Source organism: Oncorhynchus mykiss, chromosome 23 (assembly GCF_057628025.1).
Source record: "Oncorhynchus mykiss isolate SJ-2025 chromosome 23, ASM5762802v1, whole genome shotgun sequence".
NCBI lineage: Eukaryota > Metazoa > Chordata > Actinopteri > Salmoniformes > Salmonidae > Oncorhynchus > Oncorhynchus mykiss.
Genome location: NC_143044.1, coordinates 25,692,998 through 25,716,799, shown reverse-complemented (window position 1 = coordinate 25,716,799; position 23,802 = coordinate 25,692,998). Strand labels below are relative to the sequence as shown.

The window sequence follows — 23,802 nt, the reverse complement described above, 5'->3', positions numbered from 1 at the left end:
GGACTAGCATTTAGCCACTCTTAAATGGTGATGGAAAAATGGTGTTTCATAAAGAAAGTATGCATATATTTTTATATCCACCATCTATCTCCTCAGGCTAAAATGTGAATGTTTTATGTAGTACCTGTCCACGGGGGATAGGAGTGTATAGCTGGCAGTACAATGAAACTGCTCAATATCACCACCTGCCTGCCTTTGGGTTCAAGCCTAGATTAAAACAAAAACAGAGGCACTCACACAACCCAAATTCCAGTGATGGTCAAGGCAGGCAGACTGACAGGTAGTATCGCCCAAAAAGACATGTCCACTCCCCGTCCTGTCCCTCCGCTTCGGGAATCGGTCTTCTTCTTTCTCCTCGTCCTTGGCCAAACTTGCACTCTCCTCTCATGAACTACCATTTAACTCAAGGTGACTGGCAGCTGCATCTCAGCCGATTTGTTCGTGATTTGGGCCCCAAGTTGGGTGCGAGGAAAGGGAGAGAGTAAAGCGGCGACGTGTCCCGTCTAGAAAGAGGAAAAATTGATAAATACTCAACATCATCGTGTTGTTACTATTGGCTATCATGATCAGGTCAGATCAGTTAGCTATTTTAGCCGCCTGGTTTATAGTGTAAACACACCAGATGATCAGCTTTTTGACACTTTCGCAGCAAAATGGCAGAATTGTATGTGCAACATTTGCATAACTTCAGTTAGAGGTTTGATGCTGAATTCCCTAGATATCAACTCTAGCAAATTCTTACAGGAAATAAAGATAAGATACATTGTCAGTATATCACCATTTCCCTTTTGGATAAGAATCAAGTTTTTCGCTCTCACCTTTTGTTTCTTCTTGCTCGTCTGAGCGCCTTCAGCTAGCTGCAACACCTCTGTCAAAAGACAATCCAATGATGGTCACCATTTAACGAGGCAAATCTCCGGTGTTTCTCACGAAAAACTAAGTTCAGTTAATTCAACGATGCAGTTGCAATAGTCCATCAAATCTTTGGGTAGTTTTAAGTCCTCCTTGTCCGTTTTTCTTCTTTGAATGGGACAATGTGTGTTTTTTTCAAAGGGCACAGACAGTGTCTCGCGGTGTGGCAGGGTCAAAAAGCATCAAAGCGAGCCAGCCAGCTGTTGAGCTGGACTCCTCCCACAGACGCGAGATTGAGTGGATTCAATTTAACTCACCAATGTGCGCCGGTTGGAGTAGATGTGCAGAAAATGACTGGAAATCCAACGGCCATAAAGGACGAACTCCGGTCACGTGAACTAAATCAAGTGCAACTTTGGGTTTTCTTGCGCCTCCAATGGGTTGACGTTCCAGCCTGCATTTTCTCTCTTGGGGAAAGTAATTAGGCATATTTGCTTTGTTTGTTTGTTGTTCCCGATTTTTTGTTTGTTTGTTGTTCCTAATATTTTACTCAATCATATTATTCTCATTACCCTTGGAATGACATTGTTGTTACTCAGTGTATTAACTAGGCCTAAATCCCAATTACCCTGTTGGGCATGCATGCCTTGGGACAAATATTCTTGATACCATGGTGTGTCTCAATAGTCTGACCTCCTCTCATCATCTCCTTTCAGTCCAATATTTTGAAGGATAGGAGACCTTCAGGTCAAACCAAATAGGTAGCAGGAAATAAGCATAGCATACTAGAAGTTGCACAGCTGTATCATGTACATTACATCTAAATCTGTAGGGAATCCATTTTAACACATTCATCCATCATCAATATGACTGGGTTGAAAACTAGCTCTCAGGAATCCAAGAGGCCATACCCATTCGAACCATTGACCACAGCATGGCCAATGTTTGCCTGGGGACCATATGGGTGAAGATTTTCTGGAACCCAACTTGCTGTTGCTAAAAATATGGAGATTTCTGTGCATGCGAGATCCACTAGCCTACCTCCTTTCAGCTGCTCCACTTGTACACAATACAATTTGAACAAACATAGTTATTTGTCTGTTGAAACAGTAGGCTATTGCAAACATAAGCATGACACAAACAAGTTGTCCAGCAATTTCATGTTATTTTTTCAGGAGGGGAGTTACATGCAGTTATTTAGGCAAGCTACTGTATATCAAACAAGCAAGACACACATAGAAAAAACGCTCATTGTTTTTTCTGCAATGCAATTTGTAGACTGTGTCTTGCTTGTGCTACGGCAATATCCATTACGACAGACTTAGAAGGTTGTAGCCTTCATGTACACTGAGTGTACAAAACATTATGAACACCTGCTCTTTCCATGACATAGACTGACCAGGTGAAAGCTATGATCCCTTAATGATCAGTGTCAATGAAGGAGAGGAGACAGGTTAAAGAATGATTTTTAAGCCTTGAGACAATTGAGACATGGATTGTGTATGTGTGCCATTCAGAGGGTCAATGGGCAAGACAAAATATTTAAGTGCCTGGGTTTTTCATGCTCAACGCTGCTGGGTTTTTCATGCTCAACAGTTTCCTATGTGTATTAAGAATGGTCCACCACCCTCCAAAGGACATCCAGCCAACTTCACACAGCTTTGGGAAGCATTGGAGTCAACATTGGCCAGCATCCCTTTGGAATGCTTTCGAGACCTTGTAGAGTCCATGCCCCAATGAATGGAGGTTGTTCTGGGGGGATACTTAGATTTGAGAAATATGTTTCCAGAGGGCGGGGTTGAAAATGCTGTATTCATAACTGGTTGTCTGCGTGGATGGTCCTTTTAGAGTTCGCCAACTTAGGGAAAGAAAGAATAGGTTAACACAGGCCTAGGAGATCTTATATGTTTTGTTCTGAGATAATATCAATTAGTTAACATGACTTTTATGAATTATGAAGCATTTACTGTATGTGCTATATGTGATTTTTTTTGTTACATAAATGCTTCAAAATTCACAAAAAGTAACATTAGCTGATGAAGATTATATTATAGAACGAAACATTTAAGATCTCGTAAACCTGTGTTTACCATAGACCTTATTTTCGGCGTTTATCCAAAAACCCTAGTTTGTTAGTGCCTACAAAAAGAGCGGCGTTAGTGGCTACTATTGCTCTCTATGTAGGCAGTAATTTCAGACAATATATCCACAGGAAACATAGCTGCAGGAAGTAGGAGTGCTGAGGGTGCTGCAGCACCCCCTGAAAATGTAAATAAAAAAATATATTATACACATTTTTAACACATTTTTGCTTCATGTGATAGTTGGTTTAATTAATAATACTTTCCTGTGGATATATTGTCTCAAATTCCTGTCTATATAAGGACCAACCACACAGACAACTGGTAGAGTAAGTTCAAATGTCATTTTATTCAACATTCTGGCTTGTAGAGGACCTGAGAGGAACATTTCAAGAATCAAATTTAGAAATGTACCTGTCTGGTCCCCACTCCCCAAGCAAGGCCAATGTGTACAACAGTCCTGACCAATGTTCCTTCTGCGCTGCACACCTGCGTCACGCACCTCATCTAGGTCTGCTGCACAGAATAAATGCATGGTATGCAGAAACACAAGGGATTGAATGTCACTAAGTTCGCCCCATTAGTTTGCACTATATAATCAACTTTTTTCTGTGATTGAATCAACATATCAGTCCCTTTTCAATGCAACAAAACAAAACAAATCTAACTTTGCAAAACTGAGTCTATTATTTTGTTATAGGCAAAGCCAGAGCACAATGGAGTAGAATTCTATTGGCGGGGGTAGCCCACCAGCAGTCTTTCAATCATCTGTGAGTGAATGAGCTTTTACGATCAGAGCACAGAAGTGTGCACATTTGTTGATATTCTTTGTTAGTTAGCCAGTTATTAGCCCCCTTACAAATAAGTATAGGCCAGTAATGGAGAGTTACTTCTTCCTACAAGAGCACAAAACATGCAGGCTACATTTCAACCTGTCTTTGAAAAGCCAGTCAGGTAAAACGTTTGTCTTAATTAAAGGGGCAGTGTTGTATTTTTAGACAGGCTTGAAAATGCAAATAAGCCAATAGGCAGAGTACGGTATGGTACGGTAATAATAATTAATTGTATTTTGTAAAGTGTTTTCTTGCATCATACAATACAATGTAATTTACAGTTACCTATTTGGCCCATGGTGTTGTAGAACAATTAAAATTGTATGTCAAACCCTTCATAATGTTAAGTCTCATGCAATGTAGGCCTACATTGAGCAACACATATAGGCTACTGAAACCTATATCATAGAAATCAAAAGCTATTTCCATGTGAAAATGTTTGGGATTTGTTCCATTGGTTTTGTTGGTCTACACTACTTACTGCTCAAATAGCCACTAATGTCAGTGCTTAATTTGACAGGATCCGGCACCTCTCAGATTTGACTTTATGTCACGTTCTGACCTTAGTTTATTTTTATGTCTTTGTGTTAGGTTGGTGAGTTGGGGTGGGTTGTCTATGTTCTTTTTTCTAGGTTATATTTTCTACGTGTTTGGCCTAGTATGGTTCTCAATCAGAGGCAGGTGTAGTTCTTTGTCTCTGATTGAGAATCATACTTAGGTAGCCTTTTCCCACCTGTGTTTTGTGGGTGATTATTTTCTGTTTAGTGTTTCTTCATCACCTTACAGGACTGTTTTGGTTTTTCGTTTATTCACGTTGTTGTTTTGTTCGGTGTTCAGTTGTTTCATTAAAATAATGGACACTTACCACTCTGCGCTTTGGTCCACCTACAAGACCTACCTTCTTCCACCTACAACAGCCATTACACTTTATTTGTTCCGGCACCTATTTGCCTACATCCGGTACCTCTTGCGGCATGATTTATTCATTGTTTCCCTGTTCGAACTGTAGACATTCTAATAAAAGCTATGAGCGTTAAATCAAGTTGCCTCCTCGTTATTTCTCCCGCCCCCCAGAAAGACCATAATGTAAAAGCACAGTGATCCTTCTGTGTAATCATCCTATCCTGCCACACTGATTCCAGACCTGCTTTCTTCTTTGTACATAGAGGTTATGGGGAGGGTCAGTGGGGTAAGTAACTGATCTTAACAAAGGTCTTGGTTGTCGTGGTCAGCTAGTGAAGAGGTTCCTACGTAATCATGTTAGTCATCATAGTCTAGGCTAGTCATCTCCCTACTGAATTTGAATTGTGGAAAAGCCGAATAAAAAATGGATAAGAAAAGGCAATAGAGTTGGATTACAATTTCAAGTCCAAAAATCCAGAGAGAGATGGTGAATCAAACCCAGAATGATTCAGATAGCTGTCAGTGCCGGAGGAGTTGTTCCTGATGGCGATGCCTTACCTAGCAGCACTGCTAGAAACGACTGGAGGGATTAAACTAGCAAAAGAGTGGGTATAGTAAATTACCATCCTATGCCTCAGATGTAAAAAAAATAATAATAATAAAAATGTAAATAAAGAGCCCTCAGAAAAATGTTTTCTGAACATGCCCGCCCAAACCAAGGCACATTTGGTGGGAGCAAGTCTTATAGACAAGGTTAAAGAGGACACCTAGGTTATAGTTAACACTCAAAATGAAAAAAAAAAAAATAGACACTACAGCCAGTCTTCAGAACAGCCTTAGAAGGAGACGAAACGTCACAGACACAGGTCCGCTCATGGCTTTTAGCAAGAAATTGGCTCTCAGGAGTTAAATGGACTTGACATGGGGAGAGTCATTGTGGGAGGTTTTGAAAACTAAGGTAGGACATTTTTTTTATTTTACAAACTTGTTCAGTACTGTGAAGATAATCTAAATATGTGCTTTATATTATCACATAGGTAGGAGGCCTATATATTCTCATATGCGTGTTCTGCTGTAGCCTTCATTGATTTATTTTATTTGGAGTTATATTTCAATATTGTGATATTTGTTCTACTGCTACATTGATGTCTTGAAAATTATATGAAATTCAGGTCTTGTAAGCCCCACAGCTGAGTATGTGTGCATTAGTGGAGGCTCCTCCTCAGAGGACGGGGAGGACCATCCTCCTCAGTGAATTTCATCAAGAAATTAAATTGTAAAACATTTGAAAAGTTATCCTTTTTAGATAAAACTATACTAAATATAATCACGTCACCAAATAACTGATTAAAACACACAGTTTTGCAAAGAAGGTCTACAGTAGCCTAAACAGCACCAAGGTGTAGCACCATGGTGAAGACCGCTAACTTCCGTTCTCCTTTGGGTACATTGACTTCAATACAAAATCTAGGAGGCTCATGGTTCTTACCCCCTTCCATAGACTTACACAGCAATTATGACAACTTCCCGGAGGACGTCCTCCAGCCTATCAGAACTCTTGTAGCATGAAATGACATGTTGTCCACCCAATCAAAGGATCAGATAATTAATCTAGTACTGAAAGCTACAGCTAGCTAGTACTGCATTGTGAGTGTGGTGAGTAAATGGGGTGAGTATTTGACTCAAAGAGAGAGAAAGGCAATAGTTGAACAGTTTTGAGTAAATTAATTTATACCAAAATGAAGGAGAAGCAGAGAGAGATTGAAAAAATAGATCTCTCTCTTTCAGTTTCACTTACTTAGCTAGCAAATGCTGCTAGCCAGTTTAGTCTACTGAAACACCCTGCTCAAACAGAGGGATACTATGTTAGCTAGCTGGCTGTGACTTTCCAACACAACACTGGAACTCTTCCAAGTCGAGATAAGCTTTTGGTATGACAGGTAGCAGGTTTACTTCTATTAGCTATGCTGACTATGACGTTACTTTAGCTAATATGGTGACAACAATGTAGGCTGTTTGTAGAGGTTTTTTCGCCTGGTCACAAAATGTGTTGTGCATTGAAGTCCAAAGCGAAGGGAAGAGAAGGAATACAACATGGACGTCACAAGAGTGAACTCCGTTTACGCGTGATCGGGGGTGTATTCATTCCGCCGATATTGTTGAATAACGTTTCTTAAACGGAAGCAAACGGAACAAAACAGGGATAAACATACCTGAATTTGTCCATAGAAACTCTTGTTTGCAACTGGACTAATGACTACACCCTATGTCAGGTAGATGCAGGCAAGAGTGTGCAAGGCGGTATTGAATGTCACTGTCTGTTGTAGCAATCTCATGATGGGTATTGGGAAATGTGAGTATCGTGTAGTAGCCTAAAATGATGAAAAAAAAATATCTTCCCTCATCTTAAACGACACTAACCGCCACTGGCGGGTGTTCTGTCATCCAAAAAATGTTGCTGTACATTGATGTCTAGAAAATTAGGCTATAAGAAATTCGGACTTGTGTAAGTCCCACAGCTATAATCAAGTATGTCGGCATACTTGCTCAGTGCCCCAAACAATTCGAGGGAACATTATTAACTATTAATAATGTAACGATCGTCGTTGGAATGAGGTGAGGACCAAAGCGCAGCGTGGTACTTGTTCATGTTATTTAATTAAACTGAACAACATCTAACAAAGAAACAAAACAAAAACCCACAACCGAAACAGCTCCGTCAGGTACAACACACTAAACAGAAAGTATAATCACCCACAACTCAAGGGGGACACTTGGTTCTCAATCAGGGACAACGATTGACAGCTGCCTCTGATTGAGAACCATACCAGACCAAACACAGACATACCAAATCATAGAAAAATGAACATAGACACAACCCACCCAACTCACGCCCTGACCATACTAAAACAAAGACATAACTAAATAAATAAGGTCAGAACGTGACAAATAATCCTTGCGTGTTAAACGGTTTGGAAACCTAAGAAACTCTACTGTATTATCACCCTGAAATAATTTTACAATTACAAAAGATAATTACAAAAGAAGAGTGAACATAAAACAACGTTGGCTCGAACCTGTGTTACACAAAAAAAAGGAAATCAGTGGTAAAACAACTAACAGTAAAGCCGTTTGCATTTGGCTGGCACATAGCATAACTGGGCTTGACCAACCGAACGAGTGTGATTGCATACTCCCTTAAAAGACGTTCGCCTGAAAAACGAGAAGAAAACGGCAATATTACTGTCCCTATTGAGACGGCATAGCAATAAGTACACTTCCCCAAAATACGCCTTAAGTGTGTATTTTGTATTAGTAAAGGTTTCCAAAACCGTATCACAATCAAGGATAAAAAAAAACATGTTAGATACAAGTTTGGATTAATACCCCTCAGCTAATCAAAATAATCAAAATCAAGAGACAATGATTCCAAATGCAATAGCATAATGCATTTGGGAGTCAAAGGAAAATATTGAAAACGTCTTCATACTGCCACCTAGTGCTTTGAAATCTCATTGTTTCCCAAATTATGAAGGAAAAACTGGTGTTTGGCTTGATACTAAACCTTATAGCAAGTGTCATGTGTGTAACATATCATACTGTAATGACCTGGCTAGATCATGAAGGAACAGAGGGTTGAGTTTACGGTTTATTAACCCAACTTCACACAGGCTATTGTTTGGCCGTAGCCCACACCAAATAAATGAAGGATACCCAATAAAACAACCGTGACCTTCTCTTGTAAAGGCAAGACGTAAGAGAGAGAACAATGGCTAAACCTGGTCTTAACTTCCAATGCTCCACCCCCCTGGTGCATCCCACCAAGTCAGAACTGTATGATAAATAAAAGGGGCGTATAAGCAGACAATGAAAGCTCTTACAATATTTGATGATGACATTTCTCTAAAATAGACTATAGACTACATATGCACCACCAAGTATGAACAGTAGGCTAAATTATGAGATGAACAGGGAGCAAATTATTAGGGTGAGGCACATGGGCTACTAACAGTTTACTACATAACATACACTTAGCATTACTTTCTTAGCTACAGTATACACAGTATCTTGAACATGCACGCTCCATATTAGTACACAATTAGACATATATAGTCACAGTAACCTCAGAACCTTTAAAAGAGATGTATCTACTGCTTGGACATTTCCATCTGAGCCACTTGATTAATTCCATTCTATAATTGTATTTTTTGGGTTGAGTTGGAGACATGCAGTATCCTTTGTTAACTTGTGGACAAGTTAATATGCTATTTATTGTGTTTCAAAAGTGATATTGAATTGTGTTTTGTTGTCAACACAACCAAATATTAACATTTGAATTAGATGCATATTCAACTTGGATATTTCCATATGTCCCACTAATTACTCTGGAGCACAGAGGCCGCTTGAGGAGCACAGAGGCCGCTTGAGGGAGGATGCTAGAATGATGGAGGCATGAGTGTTTCATTGACTGTACTTCATGTGGATTATGGTGGGCGGGACGGGGAATATGGGGCTCAGAATGTTAACAAACAAGACCCCGAAGTATTCCGGTAAGGCGGATTGGGAAGCTTTTCATGCTCAGTTTGAACTTTTAGCTCATTTTGGGGGATGGTCTAATGAAGATAGGGCACTGCAGTTGGCTTTGTTCCTCACGGATGATGCTTTGGCCTGTTTGACATTGATTAGCACCTGAGGACAGACGTGATTATGGGGCTATAGTGGGAGCACTGAGGAGCTTTGGACAGTGTGTACATTCCAGGCTGCTGCGCTCCGAACTGAGAAATAGATGCAGGCATCCTGGAGAGCCACTACGGGTGCTAGCTAATGACATTTAGAGCCTCTCTCGGTGGGCATATGCTCACATGCCCCCCTCTGTGCACAGCGAGCTAGCACAGGACCAGTTTATACAGGCGCTCACTCCTACAGAGCTGCGTATACAGAACCAGCTGGCTCATCCTGAGTCATTGCAGATAGTCTTGGAGATGGCTTTGGAGAGGGAGCTGGTGTGGGCTGGGGCTTCAGCTGGGGCTTGGGTGGAAGTGCAGGAAGACAGACCCACTGTGCGGGCAGGGGGCAGAGCAGCCCAGCGCTGGAAAAGCCTGCATGGGTGGCTGAAATGACTGAACTCATTTGTGCTGTGTCGCTACAGGCGGCATGAAACACACGCCCTGGTCCCAGGGTCTGCTGGGGGTGTGGCCAGCGAGGCCATCTGCGCTGGGATTGCCCCATGTCCCCCAGAGCTCAGGGAAACGGCTCGGGGTCCGCATAGACCGGGTAGTGTGGACCCCTGGCTCTCTTTCCCAACCACCATCATCTTCAGGAGGAAACCACCGGCACAGATTGGGAAGCAAGGCTCCACTTTCCCCAGAAGCAGACGAGGGCAAGCTGATGGAGCCTGTTGTTGTGGTGGGCCGGACCTGTGTTGGGGACTTTTGTCATGTCCCTGTCACTGTGGAGGGGGTGCCCTGCTCTGCCCTGGTGGACACTGGGTCCACAGTAACCCTGGTGAGGCCGGATATTGTGCCAGGTTGGACTCCACAACTGTGCAGCTCCGCACAGTCACAGGTGAGCTGGCACCCATGAAAGGGAATAATGACTCTGACAGTAGGGGGCAGATCTGTGCATCATCCTGTGTGGGTGGCGGCTGTGCAGGACCCTTGTATCCTGGGGTTGGACTTTCTTAGGAGCGCAGGCTGCCAGTTAGACCTAAATGGGGGCACATTGAGCTTCCAGGGAGGGCCGCCAGTCACCACGCCCCCCCCTAATGTCACATTTACTCAACCCAACAAACCCTTTACTCCAACAGTTAAAGCAGAAGAGACTCATGGCTGCCCCCCCCCCCCCCCCCCCCCCCCCCCCCCCCACGTCTGTGTGTGACATTTCCCCAGCTCCTCTGTCACCTATGGCTGTGTGTTACATTCCCCCAGCTACCTCCACGACATATCCCTCCGTGAGCCTGGGCCACGCCCCCCCCCCCCAGCCCAGCTGCCCCAGATGGGAGAGGAGAGGACACTGTCTGCAGTGAGGGAGATATGGGGGAGGAACTGTGTTGGTCTTGACCCCGAGCAGCAGGAGCGGTTGTGGCAGTTGCTGTTTGAATTCAGAGACAGCTTTGTGCTGAGTGAGGAAGAGGTGGGTCACTCATCTGGTGCAGCATGAGATCGACACAAGTGATGCTCGGCCCATCAAGATGCGTCCCCGCCGTATCCCTCTGGCACACCAGGAGGCGGCAGACAAGGCTGTGTTGGAGATGCAGAGGGCAGACTTCATCGAGCCCTCAGACAGCCCCTGGGCGGCGCCAGTCGTACCCCCTAAGAAGGGGGGTAAGCTGAGGATCTGTGCGGACTACAGGCGGCTGAGTGAGGTAACCAGGAAGGACTCATACCCCATACCACATACCGATGAGTCGCTGGACCTGGTTAGGGGGTCCTCCTGGTTCTCCTCACTAGACCTCCGCAGTGGTTCTCCACTAACAGAGGACACTGGCAGTTCAAGGTCCTGTGCTTCGGCCTGTGCAACGCTCCAGCTACTTTTGAGCAATTGATGTACATGGTGCTGGATGGCTACCCCGACAGGAGTGTCTGGTATACCTCGATGACATACTGGCCCATGGCAGCTCCTTCCAGTCAGCCCTGGGGGCGCTATGGCGTGTGCTGGGGAGGCTGGCTGCTGCAGGTATGAAGCTCCACCCGAGAAGTGCCACTTCATGAGGAGAAAGGTGTCCTTCTTGGGCACCCGAAGTGGGGAAGGAGGGTATCAGCACCATGGAGGACATGGTGGGGGCTGTCTGAGACTGGCCCACCCCCACCGACCAGCGTCAGCTGAAGAGCTTCCTGCACCTGGCCTCGTACTACAGGAGGTTTGTACAGGGATTCTCAAGCGTCGCTGCTCCCCTGAACCACCTGCTGCCGAAGGACAAGGCCTTCACTTAGACAGTGGGGTGTGAGGAGGCCTTCAACACCCTCAAACGTGCACTGATCGGGGCCCCCGTGCTCGCCCCCGCTGACCTCACCTTGCCCTTTATCCTGGACACAGACACGAGTAATGTGGGCATGGTTGGGGTGCTGGCCCAGGTGGGGCCAGAGGGGGAGAGAGTGGTGGAGTACTTCAGCAAAACATTTCACAAACATGAGCACCGCTACTCTACCCGGCGGGAGCTCCTTGCTGTTGTGGCTTCAATCAAACACTTCAAGTACTACCTGGGCGGTGGAGCACAGAGGCTGCTTGAGGGAGGACACTAGAATCTCCTTCAAATATCAACATTATCAACAGTATCTTCTGCTGGGATAGTTCTAACCGTGCCACTAATTAGTCTGGCTTTAATTCCAGTTGATCTACAAACAAATAATTGATATGTTGAATTCTCATCTCCATCTCAACCAAAATAAAAGTTAAAGAATATGACTAAATAAAATCCAACTTTAAATGCACTTTAAATAAAGTTTGATTAGATTTATTCCTATTCTTTAACGTAGATTTTTGGTTGAGATGGAGACATGAATCACAAATCAACTAATTAACTAATTTGTAGGCAAACTGGAATTAAAACCAGACTAATTAGTGGCACGGATGGAACTATCCAAGAAGAAGATACATCTCCTTCAAATGTTGATATTTCGTTAAATTGACAGCCAATTCAATATCCCTAAATATCAATACATTTTAAATCAGCCAGAGCTTGAAACCCTATTTTTAGTTGAATGCTGATGACTTTGCAAATGCCATAGGCCAAAATAGCATAATTGATGATATATAGTGCATTTGGAAAGAATTCAGACCCATTAACTTTTCCTACATTTTGTTATGTTACAGCCTTATTCTAAAATATATTTTTTTTTTAATAAAACTCATAAATCTATACACAATACCCCATAATGACAAAGCAAAATCAGTTATTTTTGAATGTATTAGAAATAACAAACTGAAATACCTTATTTACATAAGTATTTAGATCCTTTGCAATGAAACTCGAAATTGAGTTCAGGTGCATCCTGTTTCCGTTGATCATCCTTGAGATGTTTCTACAACTTGATTGGAGTCCACCCGTGGTAAATTCAATTGATTGGACATCCTTTGGAAAGGTACGCACCTGTCTATATAAGGTCCCACAGTTTGACAGTGCATGTCAGAGCAAAAACCAAGCCATGAGGTCGAAGGAATTGTCGATAGAGCTCTGAGATAGGATGGTGTCGAGGGACAGATCTGGAGAAGGGTACCAAAAAATGTCTGCAGCATTGAAGGTCCCCACACAGTGGCCTCCATCATTCTTAAATGGAAGAAGTTAGAACCGCCAAGACTCTTCCTAGAGCTGCCTGCTCGGCCAAACTGAGCAATCGGGGGAGAAGGGCCTAGGTCAGGGAGGTGACCAAGAACCCAATGGTCTCTCTGACAGAGCTCCAGAGTTCCTCTGTGGAGATGGGAGAACCTTCCAGAAGGACAAACATCTCTGCAGGACTACCAATCAGGCCTTAATGGTAGTGACCAGACGGAAGCTGCATCTCAGCAAAAGGCACATGACAGCTCGCTTGGAGTTTGCCAAAAGGTACCTAAAGGACTCTTAGACCATGACAAACAAGATTCTCTGGTCTAATAAAAACAAGATTGAACTCTTTGGTCTGAATGCCAAGCGTCACGTCTTGAGGAAACCTGACACCATCCCAATGGTGAAGCACGGTGGTGGCAGCATCATGCTGTGGGGATGTTTTTCAGCTGCAGGGACTTGAAGACTAAACAGGATCGAGGGAAAGATGAACCGAGCCAAGTACAGAGAGATCCTTGATGAAAACCTGCTCCAGAGCACTCAGGACCTCAAATTGGGGCGAAGGTTCACCTTCCAACAGGACAACGACCCTAAGCACACAGCCAAGATAACGCAGGAGTGGCTTCGGGACAATGTCTTTGAGTGGCCCAGCCAGGGCCCAGACTTGAACCAGATCTAACATCTTTGGAGAGACCTAAAAGTAGCAGTGCAGGGACATTCCCCATCCAACCTGACAGAGCTTGAGAGGATCTGCAGAGAATAATGGGCGAAACTCCCCAAATACAGGTGTGCCAAGATTGTAGCGTCATACCTAAGGAGTCTCAAGGCTGTATTTGCTGCCAAAGGTGCTTCAAAAAAATACTGAGAATACTTATGTAAATGTGATGTTTCAGTTTTTATTGTTAATACATTTGCAAACATTTCTACAAACCTGTTTTTGCTTTGTCATTATAGAGTATTGTGTGTAGATTGATGAGGGAATAAAACTATTCAAGCAATTTTAGAATACGGCTGTAACAAAACAAAATGTGGAACAAGTCAAGGGATCTGAATACTTTCCAAATGCACTGCATGATTGATAAAGTATGGTCACATTTCATTTGCCCTGTTAAACCAACTCTTTGGAATGACAGATAGAAACAGTGAATCTGTTTAGTTTTTAAGTGCAGATACGATAACACATTGGTAATAGTAAGTGACAAATACTGTATCATAGCTAAGCAGGGCCAGGTTAAAACCTTGGATGGGAGCTGTGGCGATTTTAGCATGTAAATCTTGGTGGGGCAAAAAATCAGTGGAGCTTTGTCTGACAACGAAACAGTTAATTCAGCCTAATTTACTCCCTTAAAAAAACATGGCTGACTTGCTTAAACAATGGTGGTTTCTACTGACAATTGAGATGTACAAACTATGGCATAAGAGGACGACAAACGGATATGAGGCAATTCGTATTTTGATTAAGACAATCAGTGAGCTAGGACGGACGTAGTCAATATAACTATTTGTTCACCACTTTTGAAATGTACAGCGACAGAATTCAGAACATTGGCCGTTCTTACAGTGTACTCCCTGTACATCAAGTCAGAACCGTAGGGGGCATATAAGCAGACAATGAAAGCTCTTACAATGTTTGATGATTACATTTCTCAAAAACAGGTTATAGGCTACATGTGTACCACCAAGTCAGAACAGTAGGCGAAATTAAGAGGTGAAAATAGACCAAATTATAAGGGTGAGGCACATGGGCTACTAACAGCTTACTACACAACATACTCTTAGCATTACTTTCTTAGCTACAGTAAACATACGGCCCCCTTGAACTTTGCGACCTTTTGCCACATTTCAGGCTTCAAACATAAAGATATAAAACTGTATTTTTTGTGAAGAATCAACAACAAGTGGGACACAATCATGAAGTGGAACGACATTTATTGGATATTTCAAACTTTTTTAACAAATCAAAAACTGAAAGATTGGGCGTGCAAAATTATTCAGCCCCTTTTACTTTCAGTGCAGCAAACTCTCTCCAGAAGTTCAGTGAGGATCTCTGAATGATCCAATGTTGACCTAAATGACTAATGATGATAAATACAATCCACCTGTGTGTAATCAAGTAAAAATGCACCTGCACTGTGATAGTCTCAGAGGTCCGTTAAAAGCGCAGAGAGCATCATGAAGAACAAGGAACACACCAGGCAGGTCCGAGATACTGTTGTGAAGAAGTTTAAAGCCGGATTTGGATACAAAAAGATTTCCCAAGCTTTAAACATCCCAAGGAGCACTGTGCAAGCTATAATATTGAAATGGAAGGAGTCTCAGACCACTGCAAATCTACCAAGACCTGGCCGTCCCTCTAAACTTTCAGCTCATGCAAGGAGAAGACTGATCAGAGATGCAGCCAAGAGGCCCATGATCACTCTGGATGAACTGCAGAGATCTACAGCTGAGGTGGGAGACTCTGTCCATAGGACAACAATCAGTCGTATATTGCACAAATCTGGCCTTTATGGAAGAGTGGCAAGAAGAAAGCCATTTCTTAAAGATATCCATAAAAAGTGTCGGTTAAAGTTTGCCACAAGCCACCTGGGAGACACACCAAACATGTGGAAGAAGGTGCTCTGGTCAGATGAAACCAAAATTGAACTTTTTGGCAACAATGCAAAACGTTATGTTTGGCATAAAAGCAACACACCATCCCCACTGTCAAACATGGTGGTGGCAGCATCATGGTTTGGGTCTGCTTTTCTTCAGCAGGGACAGGGAAGATGGTTAAAATTGATGGGATGGATGGAGCCAAATACAGGACCATTCTGGAAGAAAACCTGATGGAGTCTGCAAAAGACCTGAGACTGGGACGGAGATTTGTCTTCCAACAAGACAATGATCCAAAACATAAAGCAAAATCTACAATGGAATGGTTCAAAAATAAACATATCCAGGTGTTAGAATGGCCAAGTCAAAGTCCAGACCTGAATCCAATTGAGAATCTGTGGAAAGAACTGAAAACTGCTGTTCACAAATGCTCTCCATCCAACCTCACTGAGCTCGAGCTGTTTTGCAAGGAGGAATGGGAAAAAATGTCAGTCTCTCGATGTGCAAAACTGATAGAGACATACCCCAAGCGACTTACAGCTGTAATCGCAGCAAAAGGTGGCGCTACAAAGTATTAACTTAAGGGGGCTGAATAATTTTGCACGCCCAATTTTTCAGTTTTTGATTTGTTAAAAAAGTTTTAAATATCCAATAAATGTCGTTCCACTTCATGATTGTGTCCCACTTGTTGTTGATTCTTGACAAAAAAATACAGTTTTATATCTTTATGTTTGAAGCCTGAAATGTGGCAAAAGGTCGCAAAGTTCAAGGGGGCCGAATACTTTCGCAAGGCACTGTATCTCCCAGGCAAATTACATGATTTATGCAGCAGCATACAAGACATTTTTGGACTCGCCTTGTTGTGCTGTGCTCACTAGGAAGGTGGCGTGGGGGTCCTTCGTGGGCAAATTTTGTCATCAAACTTCGTCATCAAAGTCTGGCATTCTCTGGATTGATGGTGCTTTCAAGACAACTGGGAGCTCGAATAAAAAAAAGGTTGAATCATGATGACATCAGTGATCTTTAGGTCATAGCTCAAGAAAGAGGCCTGAGTTCCCGATTTACAATTTTGAGTTGGATGAAAGTTCAAAACATATTTTCCCAGTCATAGCTTGTTTTTCCCGAGTTCCCAGTTGTCTTGAACTCACTAAAGTCAGATTTTGCAGTTCCAAGTTAACAGTTGTTTTGAGCGTGGCACAAATCATGCTTCATTGACAGCATGGCCAATGTTGAATGTTTATCATTTTAAACTAGGAAAAGAGACCCTTAATCTTAGACTTGTGACCACATAGCCATTCCACTGAAAAGCAGGCTAATGATTTCCCTGCAATACTTGCAGTTAACTATTGATTCCTTCCAAACCATTGTTGCAATTTGCAATTTCTAACTTGTTGTGTAGTGTTTATGTCCAATGGCCGATGAGCACCGATACCGGTTTTGTCTATAATTTCTCTTCATTATTTATCTTCATGTGACAATGATTAAAACGTATTTGCCAGTAGATTGTCGACTTGATTCATGATGATGACTGCTAGCTAAGATTTTGAAGGTATGATGTTGACATGATCAGTCCAATCACAGCTAAAGTAGATATAACATGATTTTACATATTTTTGTCTGTGGCCAATGACCTTGAGCCTTCTTGGATAGGCACTTCTAATGTAACTCTATGGCAGCATCCAAGGGGCTTTACTTTTTGAGCTCTACCCTTAGACTTGGCAGTGACATAGTGTCCCCATGAGTGACAGAACACTGAGCCAATCATGACACAACACTCCACCACCATGAAAGCACTGAGCTAGGCTGAAACACCTGCATTTTGGTGCAGCCTTACTCAAGAAAACAAAAAAGAGACCATGTTTGTATGCGGCTTTATTAACTCAATTATATATATATATTTTTACATTGTTTGCAAACTGATATGTGACACGTATTAATGCCAAAATAGCATGAAAAACAGGTGGGGGTTTTTGCAAAAAATGTGGGGCTCAAAACAGGTGGGTCTCTACCCTGAATGACGGGTCGCCAGTGGATGGGAGGCCAAAGGGTAGCTTTAGATAGATACATTCTCTAGTCAGAGGTGCTGCCCAGCCTATATTTTTTTTTGGATAGTGGCTATAAAGTTGAAATCTGACTTGTATTAAAGGTACAAATTCAACATATTTGTCTATGTTGAAATTTAGTTACCATGATGACATAATCCTGTGGTTGAAATGTCACTCTCAAAGACAACAGTTTATGATGATAAAAAATCCAATGTAAAATGCTGGATCCATGGATATTTACAAGATGTTAACGAACACTGACATATAGATTAAGAATTCCAAAATAACAAACAAATAAGCCAAATGGCTCATATGAAGAAACTAAGACCGGCTTCTAAGGTAGAGCAACTTAGACAGAGTGCCTATAACTTTGTCAAAGCATCAATCATTCCTCACACAGCTGAGTTAAGGAAAGCACTGTGACTTCTCAATTCCCCTGAAATTACAAACCCAACCCCTAATACTGGGCCAATCATTCCTCACACAGCTGAGTTAAAGAGAGCACTGTGAATTCTCAATTCCCCTGAAATTACAAACCCAACCCCTAATACTGGGCCAATCCAATATGCACCTAAACAGGTAGGCAATTTTATAAATTCCTTCACAATCAATAGCCTACTTCTCATAGTTATCATATCAATGGCGAATATATAATACATTTCAACATATCACAGCATAATAATACATAAACATTCAACAAATAAATATTAGGCAAACACACCTCAAGTAGAAAATTCTAATTACTCAGCCCTCAGCCCTCAGCCCTCATTACTCAGCCCTCATTACTCAGCCCTCAGCCCTCATTACTCAGCCCTTATATATATATATATATAAAACTGAGTTTAAAAAAAGCTGCATACAAACATGGTCTCTTTTTTGTAATTCAACGATATTGAAATCAATGTCATTTCCTATTTTTCTAATTGTATCCTGCCTACAGTCTGTCATTTTTGACTCAGTATATCTAGTGATGTTTAACAACATGTGCTTAATGATATGCCAAGTCTTGATTTACATTGACATTTTAGTCATTATAGGGTAGACCAAGCATTAGAATAAGCCGCCACAATATTTGCAGCCGTAGGTGATAATATCTTTCACGGAGCGGAGCCTTTGTCAGTATTGTGGAATAATTACAATGTTAAGGTAAAATTTGACTTTCTTTCTGTCCTATCAGTATCGACTGTAGGCCTATGCCTCAATGATGTACTTAAAGTCAGGGAACGTTCTCTCTGCATGGTCTTTTGGGAAATGTTACAGCTTCGGCCTTTTTTTGCAACAAAGCATCATTCAAACGTTCATAAGCCTAAATTCCATTGCTATCTGGAAACCGGGCCCAGGTCATTTGGTTCTTATTTTAGATGAAGAACATCAATAACACATTAATATGTTGTACAAATAAAGAAAATATCTGACATATTCCCATTTGAAGTTTTCTGTGCTTTTAAACGGTTGAAAGCGCAGTGATAGACATTTGGGTGACAAACTAAACCAAAACTCAAATTGTTTTTCTATTGGAATTTGGTTGTGCTTTTAGATGGTTGAAAGCATAGTGATAACACATTGGAAATTCAATTAACTTTTGACTGTCTTTTTGAGTGATTTTTGGTTGTTAATTCATTTATCAACATCACAATCAAATATTACCCAATTCTCCATGTTGAAAGTACATTGTGTGCCCAGTGGGAATACCATATAGGGTAGGGTCCACTTTTCTTACATTCATTATGATTATACAATATCTGATTATTATAAAAGGGAAAGAAAGGTAAGTAATTCAGGACAGAAAGGTCCAATAACATCCAACAGTAATGGTCTCACCGAACTGTCAGAGCAGATTCCGTCCCATCACTCATCTTAAAGCTTTCTAAACATTTGCTTACTCTTTTCTCTCTTTTTTTTCATAAAATATAAAACATTGTATCTCTCTGCAATTACATAGGTATTCAAATGTAATTCATCTATTGTAGTGACAGAATTATACACACTTTATAATGAGCATCAATCTATTTACAGGTACATTTCAAACAATATGCTCATACAGGGTAGCCTCCCTGTATGTAAGCATACAACAACTTCAAGAGGCCTGGACCTTTATGGCACAGATTTAGTGAGATTTCTCTGTAACCATAGGGTCGCTGGTTCAAGACCCCCATTTAGTGTTTCCCACTCAATCATTACACTAGTTTCACACTGGAACCAAAGCCCCACACACTGAAGGCAGGGTAGAGAGGCTCTATGAAGGTGGTCTGTACTTTGTGAAGGAGGTTCATGCTATCAGACACACTGTAAAATGCCAGAGTCCCCTTTATCTGGTCCACATACACTCCTACCCTTGAGGACCTGGGCTTGGCTATATCTGTGCTCTGGTTCTTGTGCACAAAGGAATATTTGTCCTCAGAGCAGTACAGGCTCCAGGACTTGTCGTTCCAACCCAGGCTGCATTCGTTGCTGTTGCCCTTGCGGTTGATGCTCTGAAAGGTGACGGCGATGTCTATCTCCGTTCCTCTCCAGTCCACCTCCCAGTAGCAGCGACTCCCTGACAGACCCTCCTTACACAGCAGCTGGGATGGAAGAGAGTTGAGTTGAATTGAATGAGTTTAGTTAATTGGATGTGAATCTGACTTTCTGCCCACCATACAATGTAAAGCACTATGAGTGCTTTGAAAAATATTATATGAAACAATGAGAAAGCCCTATCCTTTCCTTGTCAAAGTCATGTGATGTCACACCTGAGAAAAAAAAGTTTCTTACCTGCTGCCAATGGTCGAACCTGTCTGGATGGTCTGGGTAGTTCTTGGGTTCGCTCATCATCTTGGCTACAGTGTTGCCCTCAGATAGGTACAGGTTGGGGTGGGCACTGTTGACATCCAGGGTCGGCTGGACCAGGTCTGGAACAGAGGGATAAAAGCTTTAGAATAGAAAGATAGACCAAACCAATAAATACTGTGGCAATTTCAGGGGGGTGTCCCTAACCAGGACTTGAACGCAGGACCCTGAAGCTGTCAATCCAACACTTAACATGTACAGCAGGGGGTTTGAACAAGATAGACCAAACAATGACCAAACAAGGCCTACATCAGAGGAACTACCAGTGTGATATGCTGTTTAATTATGCTGTTGTTTCCTTATAGTTGCCGTCTAGTAACAACTTATAAAGTGGAAGCTCCAGTTGCACTTCTCTCTTATTAAAAGAGAAGAAACTCTGTCCCTTGACACATGATTAGGTGTCAATATTGCGTAACTGTTTGTTCAATCATAAATGTTCCGTGTTTTTCCACCGCTGGGAGCGACACAGTTATGGATTGTTTTCACCTAACCTGTTCTACAGGTAGACAGACTATCTCTGTAACTGTGGCACACTGGTTTCAATGCCAGTTTCATCCATCATGATAATGTGACCACAGGAAAGTCGTGTTACATTTACTTCCTTCCTTCAAATAAATATGAGTGTCTGCTGTTACAGGAGACAGGGCACAAATTGAAATAGACACACTGTTATTTAATACAAAATGTGTTAAAATGACTCACATTTCTTGAAATCCTCTCTTGTCTTAGGTTCTGAATATTCTCTTGTCTTGGTTTCAAGTTCTTCTCGTGCCATATGTTCTAGTGGTTGGATAATGTGGACCTCTTTGACTGTGGAGACAGACAGACAGACCGCAGTAATAAATATTTGATACAATCAAAAACAATTAAATAGCAAATAAATATGCTACTGTGAAAACGGAATGAATCAAAACACAAATTTTCAAACATAGCATGACATACATTGTAAAGAATAACCAGAGCAAAGTCACCCAAAAATAAGAAATCACTGTGTTTTGAGGTAACTCACCTGCTGAGGCGATTTTGCTGATTTCCGTCTTGTTGATTTCCTCCACTTGCACCTTCAACGCAGCGATGGCTCTCTTGGCTCCATCGAAGGAGTAGTATGGAACGACAGTGACATTGTTTAGATCCTCATACCCAGAGGGACCAGACAGAGACTGCCAGCTCTAGAGGAACGATGGAGAAAAGGTTGGAAAAGAAGAGCATGATGATGACTTTGAGCAATTCAGTTAAATAGCCACATTGATGATACAACATAATTACGTTGATTAATTAAGCTGAAATTGAGTTTGAAGTAAGTTGAAAGGACAGGTGAAACAATGTGGTTTCAATCCACTTCTGCCCAGTATACATTTAGTGCCTGGAGGGAAGTCTGATGCTCCAGCTTCATCACGTTCCTGTGCCAGTTCCAGTAGCCAAGTGAATACAAGACTATGAAATCTGGCAGTGTGAGACTGTAACTGTACATTATACCAACCTGTAGGAAGTGTATGTGGTCGTCAGTGTGGGAGAGTTTCTCCAGGTCAGTGTGTTTCTTCTTCAGCAGAGTTATCTCTTCTTCCAGACGGTCCAACAGTCCCTCAGCCTGGATCACTGTGGTCTTCTCCTGGGCTCGCACCAGCTCCCTCACCTCTATGTACCTTCTCTCTATGGAGCGCAGCAGCTCTGTGAAGATACGTTCGTTCTCATCCAACACCGCCTGTGCAGAGTGCTGTATGGGGGAAACAGAGGGAGAGATAATAGAGCGGGAGTAAATGAAAGAGGGGACATGTAAGCAAGAAAGAGGGAGGGAAAAAGGGGAGGTTAAAGAGAGAGGGACATCCCCAGTTTGTTAGGAAGAGTCTCTTACGAGTTTTGTGGGGGTTTATTGATGTGATTTAAAATAATAAGCTCTCCCACCCACTGTTTGCATGCAAAGTTTCATAATGTTTTAACCCACTTTGACTGACTCCACAGCCTGGCGAAGGTCTGTCCACTTCTTCACTCTCTGATCAATCCTCTGCTGAGACTTCATTAGAGTGGACCCCAGCTGTTTCTGTAGGGGACAACGTTGACACAATGTTATAGGAGCATCAACATAGGAACCAGGCCTATGATGGATGTCATAATGTCTTAAGTAGTATCTGTTATAAAGGCTTTATGAATGCATAGGGTGTGTAAAAAAAAGGCCAGCTGTCTGAGGCTTTTTTTAAGGGGGCCTAGAGTATAGTATTACTAAAACTCACGTACTTGTTTCTCAATCCTCTCGGTGCCAGCCGGCACAGTGTCGTGGCGCTTGTGTTCATCCATCATGCAGAGGACACAGACTGAGGTCTGGTCGGTGCGGCAGAACACCTCCAGCAGCTTGTCATGCTGGGCACAGATCTTCTCCCTCATCTGGCCCGTAGCCTTCACCAGCTTGTGTTTCATCAAGGCTGGGTACTCATAGTGGGACTGGAGGTGGGTCTCACAGTAGGAGGCCAGGCACAGTAGGCAGGACTTCACAGCCTTAAGAAGAAGACGACACAACACAGGTTTTATATGACACTTTTACAGAACCTAAAGACACTTTACAATATAAAAAATAAACAAAACAATGTCGAACAATGTTATGGGGTAGCAGGTCATCTACAGTATAGCGTTTAAGAGTGTTGGGCCAGTAACCAAAAGGTCACTGGTTTGAATCCCCGAAAAATATGCCGTTGTGCCCTTGAGCAAGGCACTTAACCCTAATTGCTCCTGTAAGTCACTCTGTGTAAGAGCATCTGCTAAATTACTAAAATGTAAAAAGATTTTATAAACGTTTTTTCACCAAAATAAAATAAAACCAAACCTTTTGTTTCCGAATGGTGCAGAAGTCACAAAGGACATCGCCTGGCTTGGAGGTTTTGGGCTGAGACTGGGAACTCAGGGTAGTGGAGCGCCGTTGGGCCTGCCCTCCCAAAGTGCTGTACTTGCTGGTAATGTCCAGGTCCAAGGTACTGGCACGACGAGACATCTCTCCTGGGACAAGTAGTAGTCAGATCCTCAGGTAGAAGTGAGATCCCTAAAGGTGAGGTCCTCAGGTGAGATCCACAGGTAAATGAGCAGTACAGATTTAAAAGGGGGTGTCAGAAGGTCAAAGTGAGATCTAAAGATTAAATCCACAGGTAAAAGTGTGACAGACAAGTAAAAAGTTAAAGTTTAGTTTCCACATTTAAATGAGGTAAGATCTACTGGTAAATTAGGTGAGATCAGCAGGTGAAGAATGTTCACATATGTAGGAGATGGGATCCGTAGGTAAAAGTGAAATCCACAGAGATAGATGTTGACAAGTGGTTGGTTTCAGTGAAACTGTGTGACTGGAATGTATGTGCTTGAGAGAGAGAGAGAGAGAGAGAGAGAGAGAGAGAGAGAGAGATTGTCAGTAATGAAGCCTGGTCACT

At 42.3% G+C, this 23,802-nt stretch overlaps 2 protein-coding genes across 2 annotated transcripts in view; both read right to left on the bottom strand.

Annotated features, from left to right (window-relative positions):
• The window catches only part of LOC110502650 (transmembrane protein 150A), a 72,757-nt gene extending 71,560 nt beyond the window's left edge, over positions 1 to 1,197 (bottom strand). The window contains exons 1-2 of the mRNA XM_090217194.1: positions 819 to 1,197; positions 238 to 503 (exon numbers count right to left, since the gene is read on the bottom strand). Of these exons, the coding sequence (XP_090073320.1) occupies positions 238 to 398 (161 nt within the window). The 5' untranslated portion in view covers positions 399 to 503; positions 819 to 1,197. The remainder of the gene's footprint in view (positions 1 to 237; positions 504 to 818) is intronic.
• A 16,179-nt stretch (positions 1,198 to 17,376) lies between these two features.
• On the bottom strand, positions 17,377 to 23,802 carry ftr14l (finTRIM family, member 14-like). The gene is made up of 8 exons (XM_021580857.3): positions 23,211 to 23,802; positions 22,628 to 22,885; positions 22,338 to 22,433; positions 21,876 to 22,109; positions 21,405 to 21,564; positions 21,098 to 21,205; positions 20,321 to 20,457; positions 17,377 to 20,130 (listed from the first exon to the last, which is right to left on the bottom strand). The coding sequence occupies exons 1-8, from the start codon at positions 23,373 to 23,375 to the stop codon at positions 19,744 to 19,746; spliced, it is 1,545 nt and encodes a 514-aa protein (XP_021436532.2). The 5' UTR covers positions 23,376 to 23,802; the 3' UTR covers positions 17,377 to 19,743.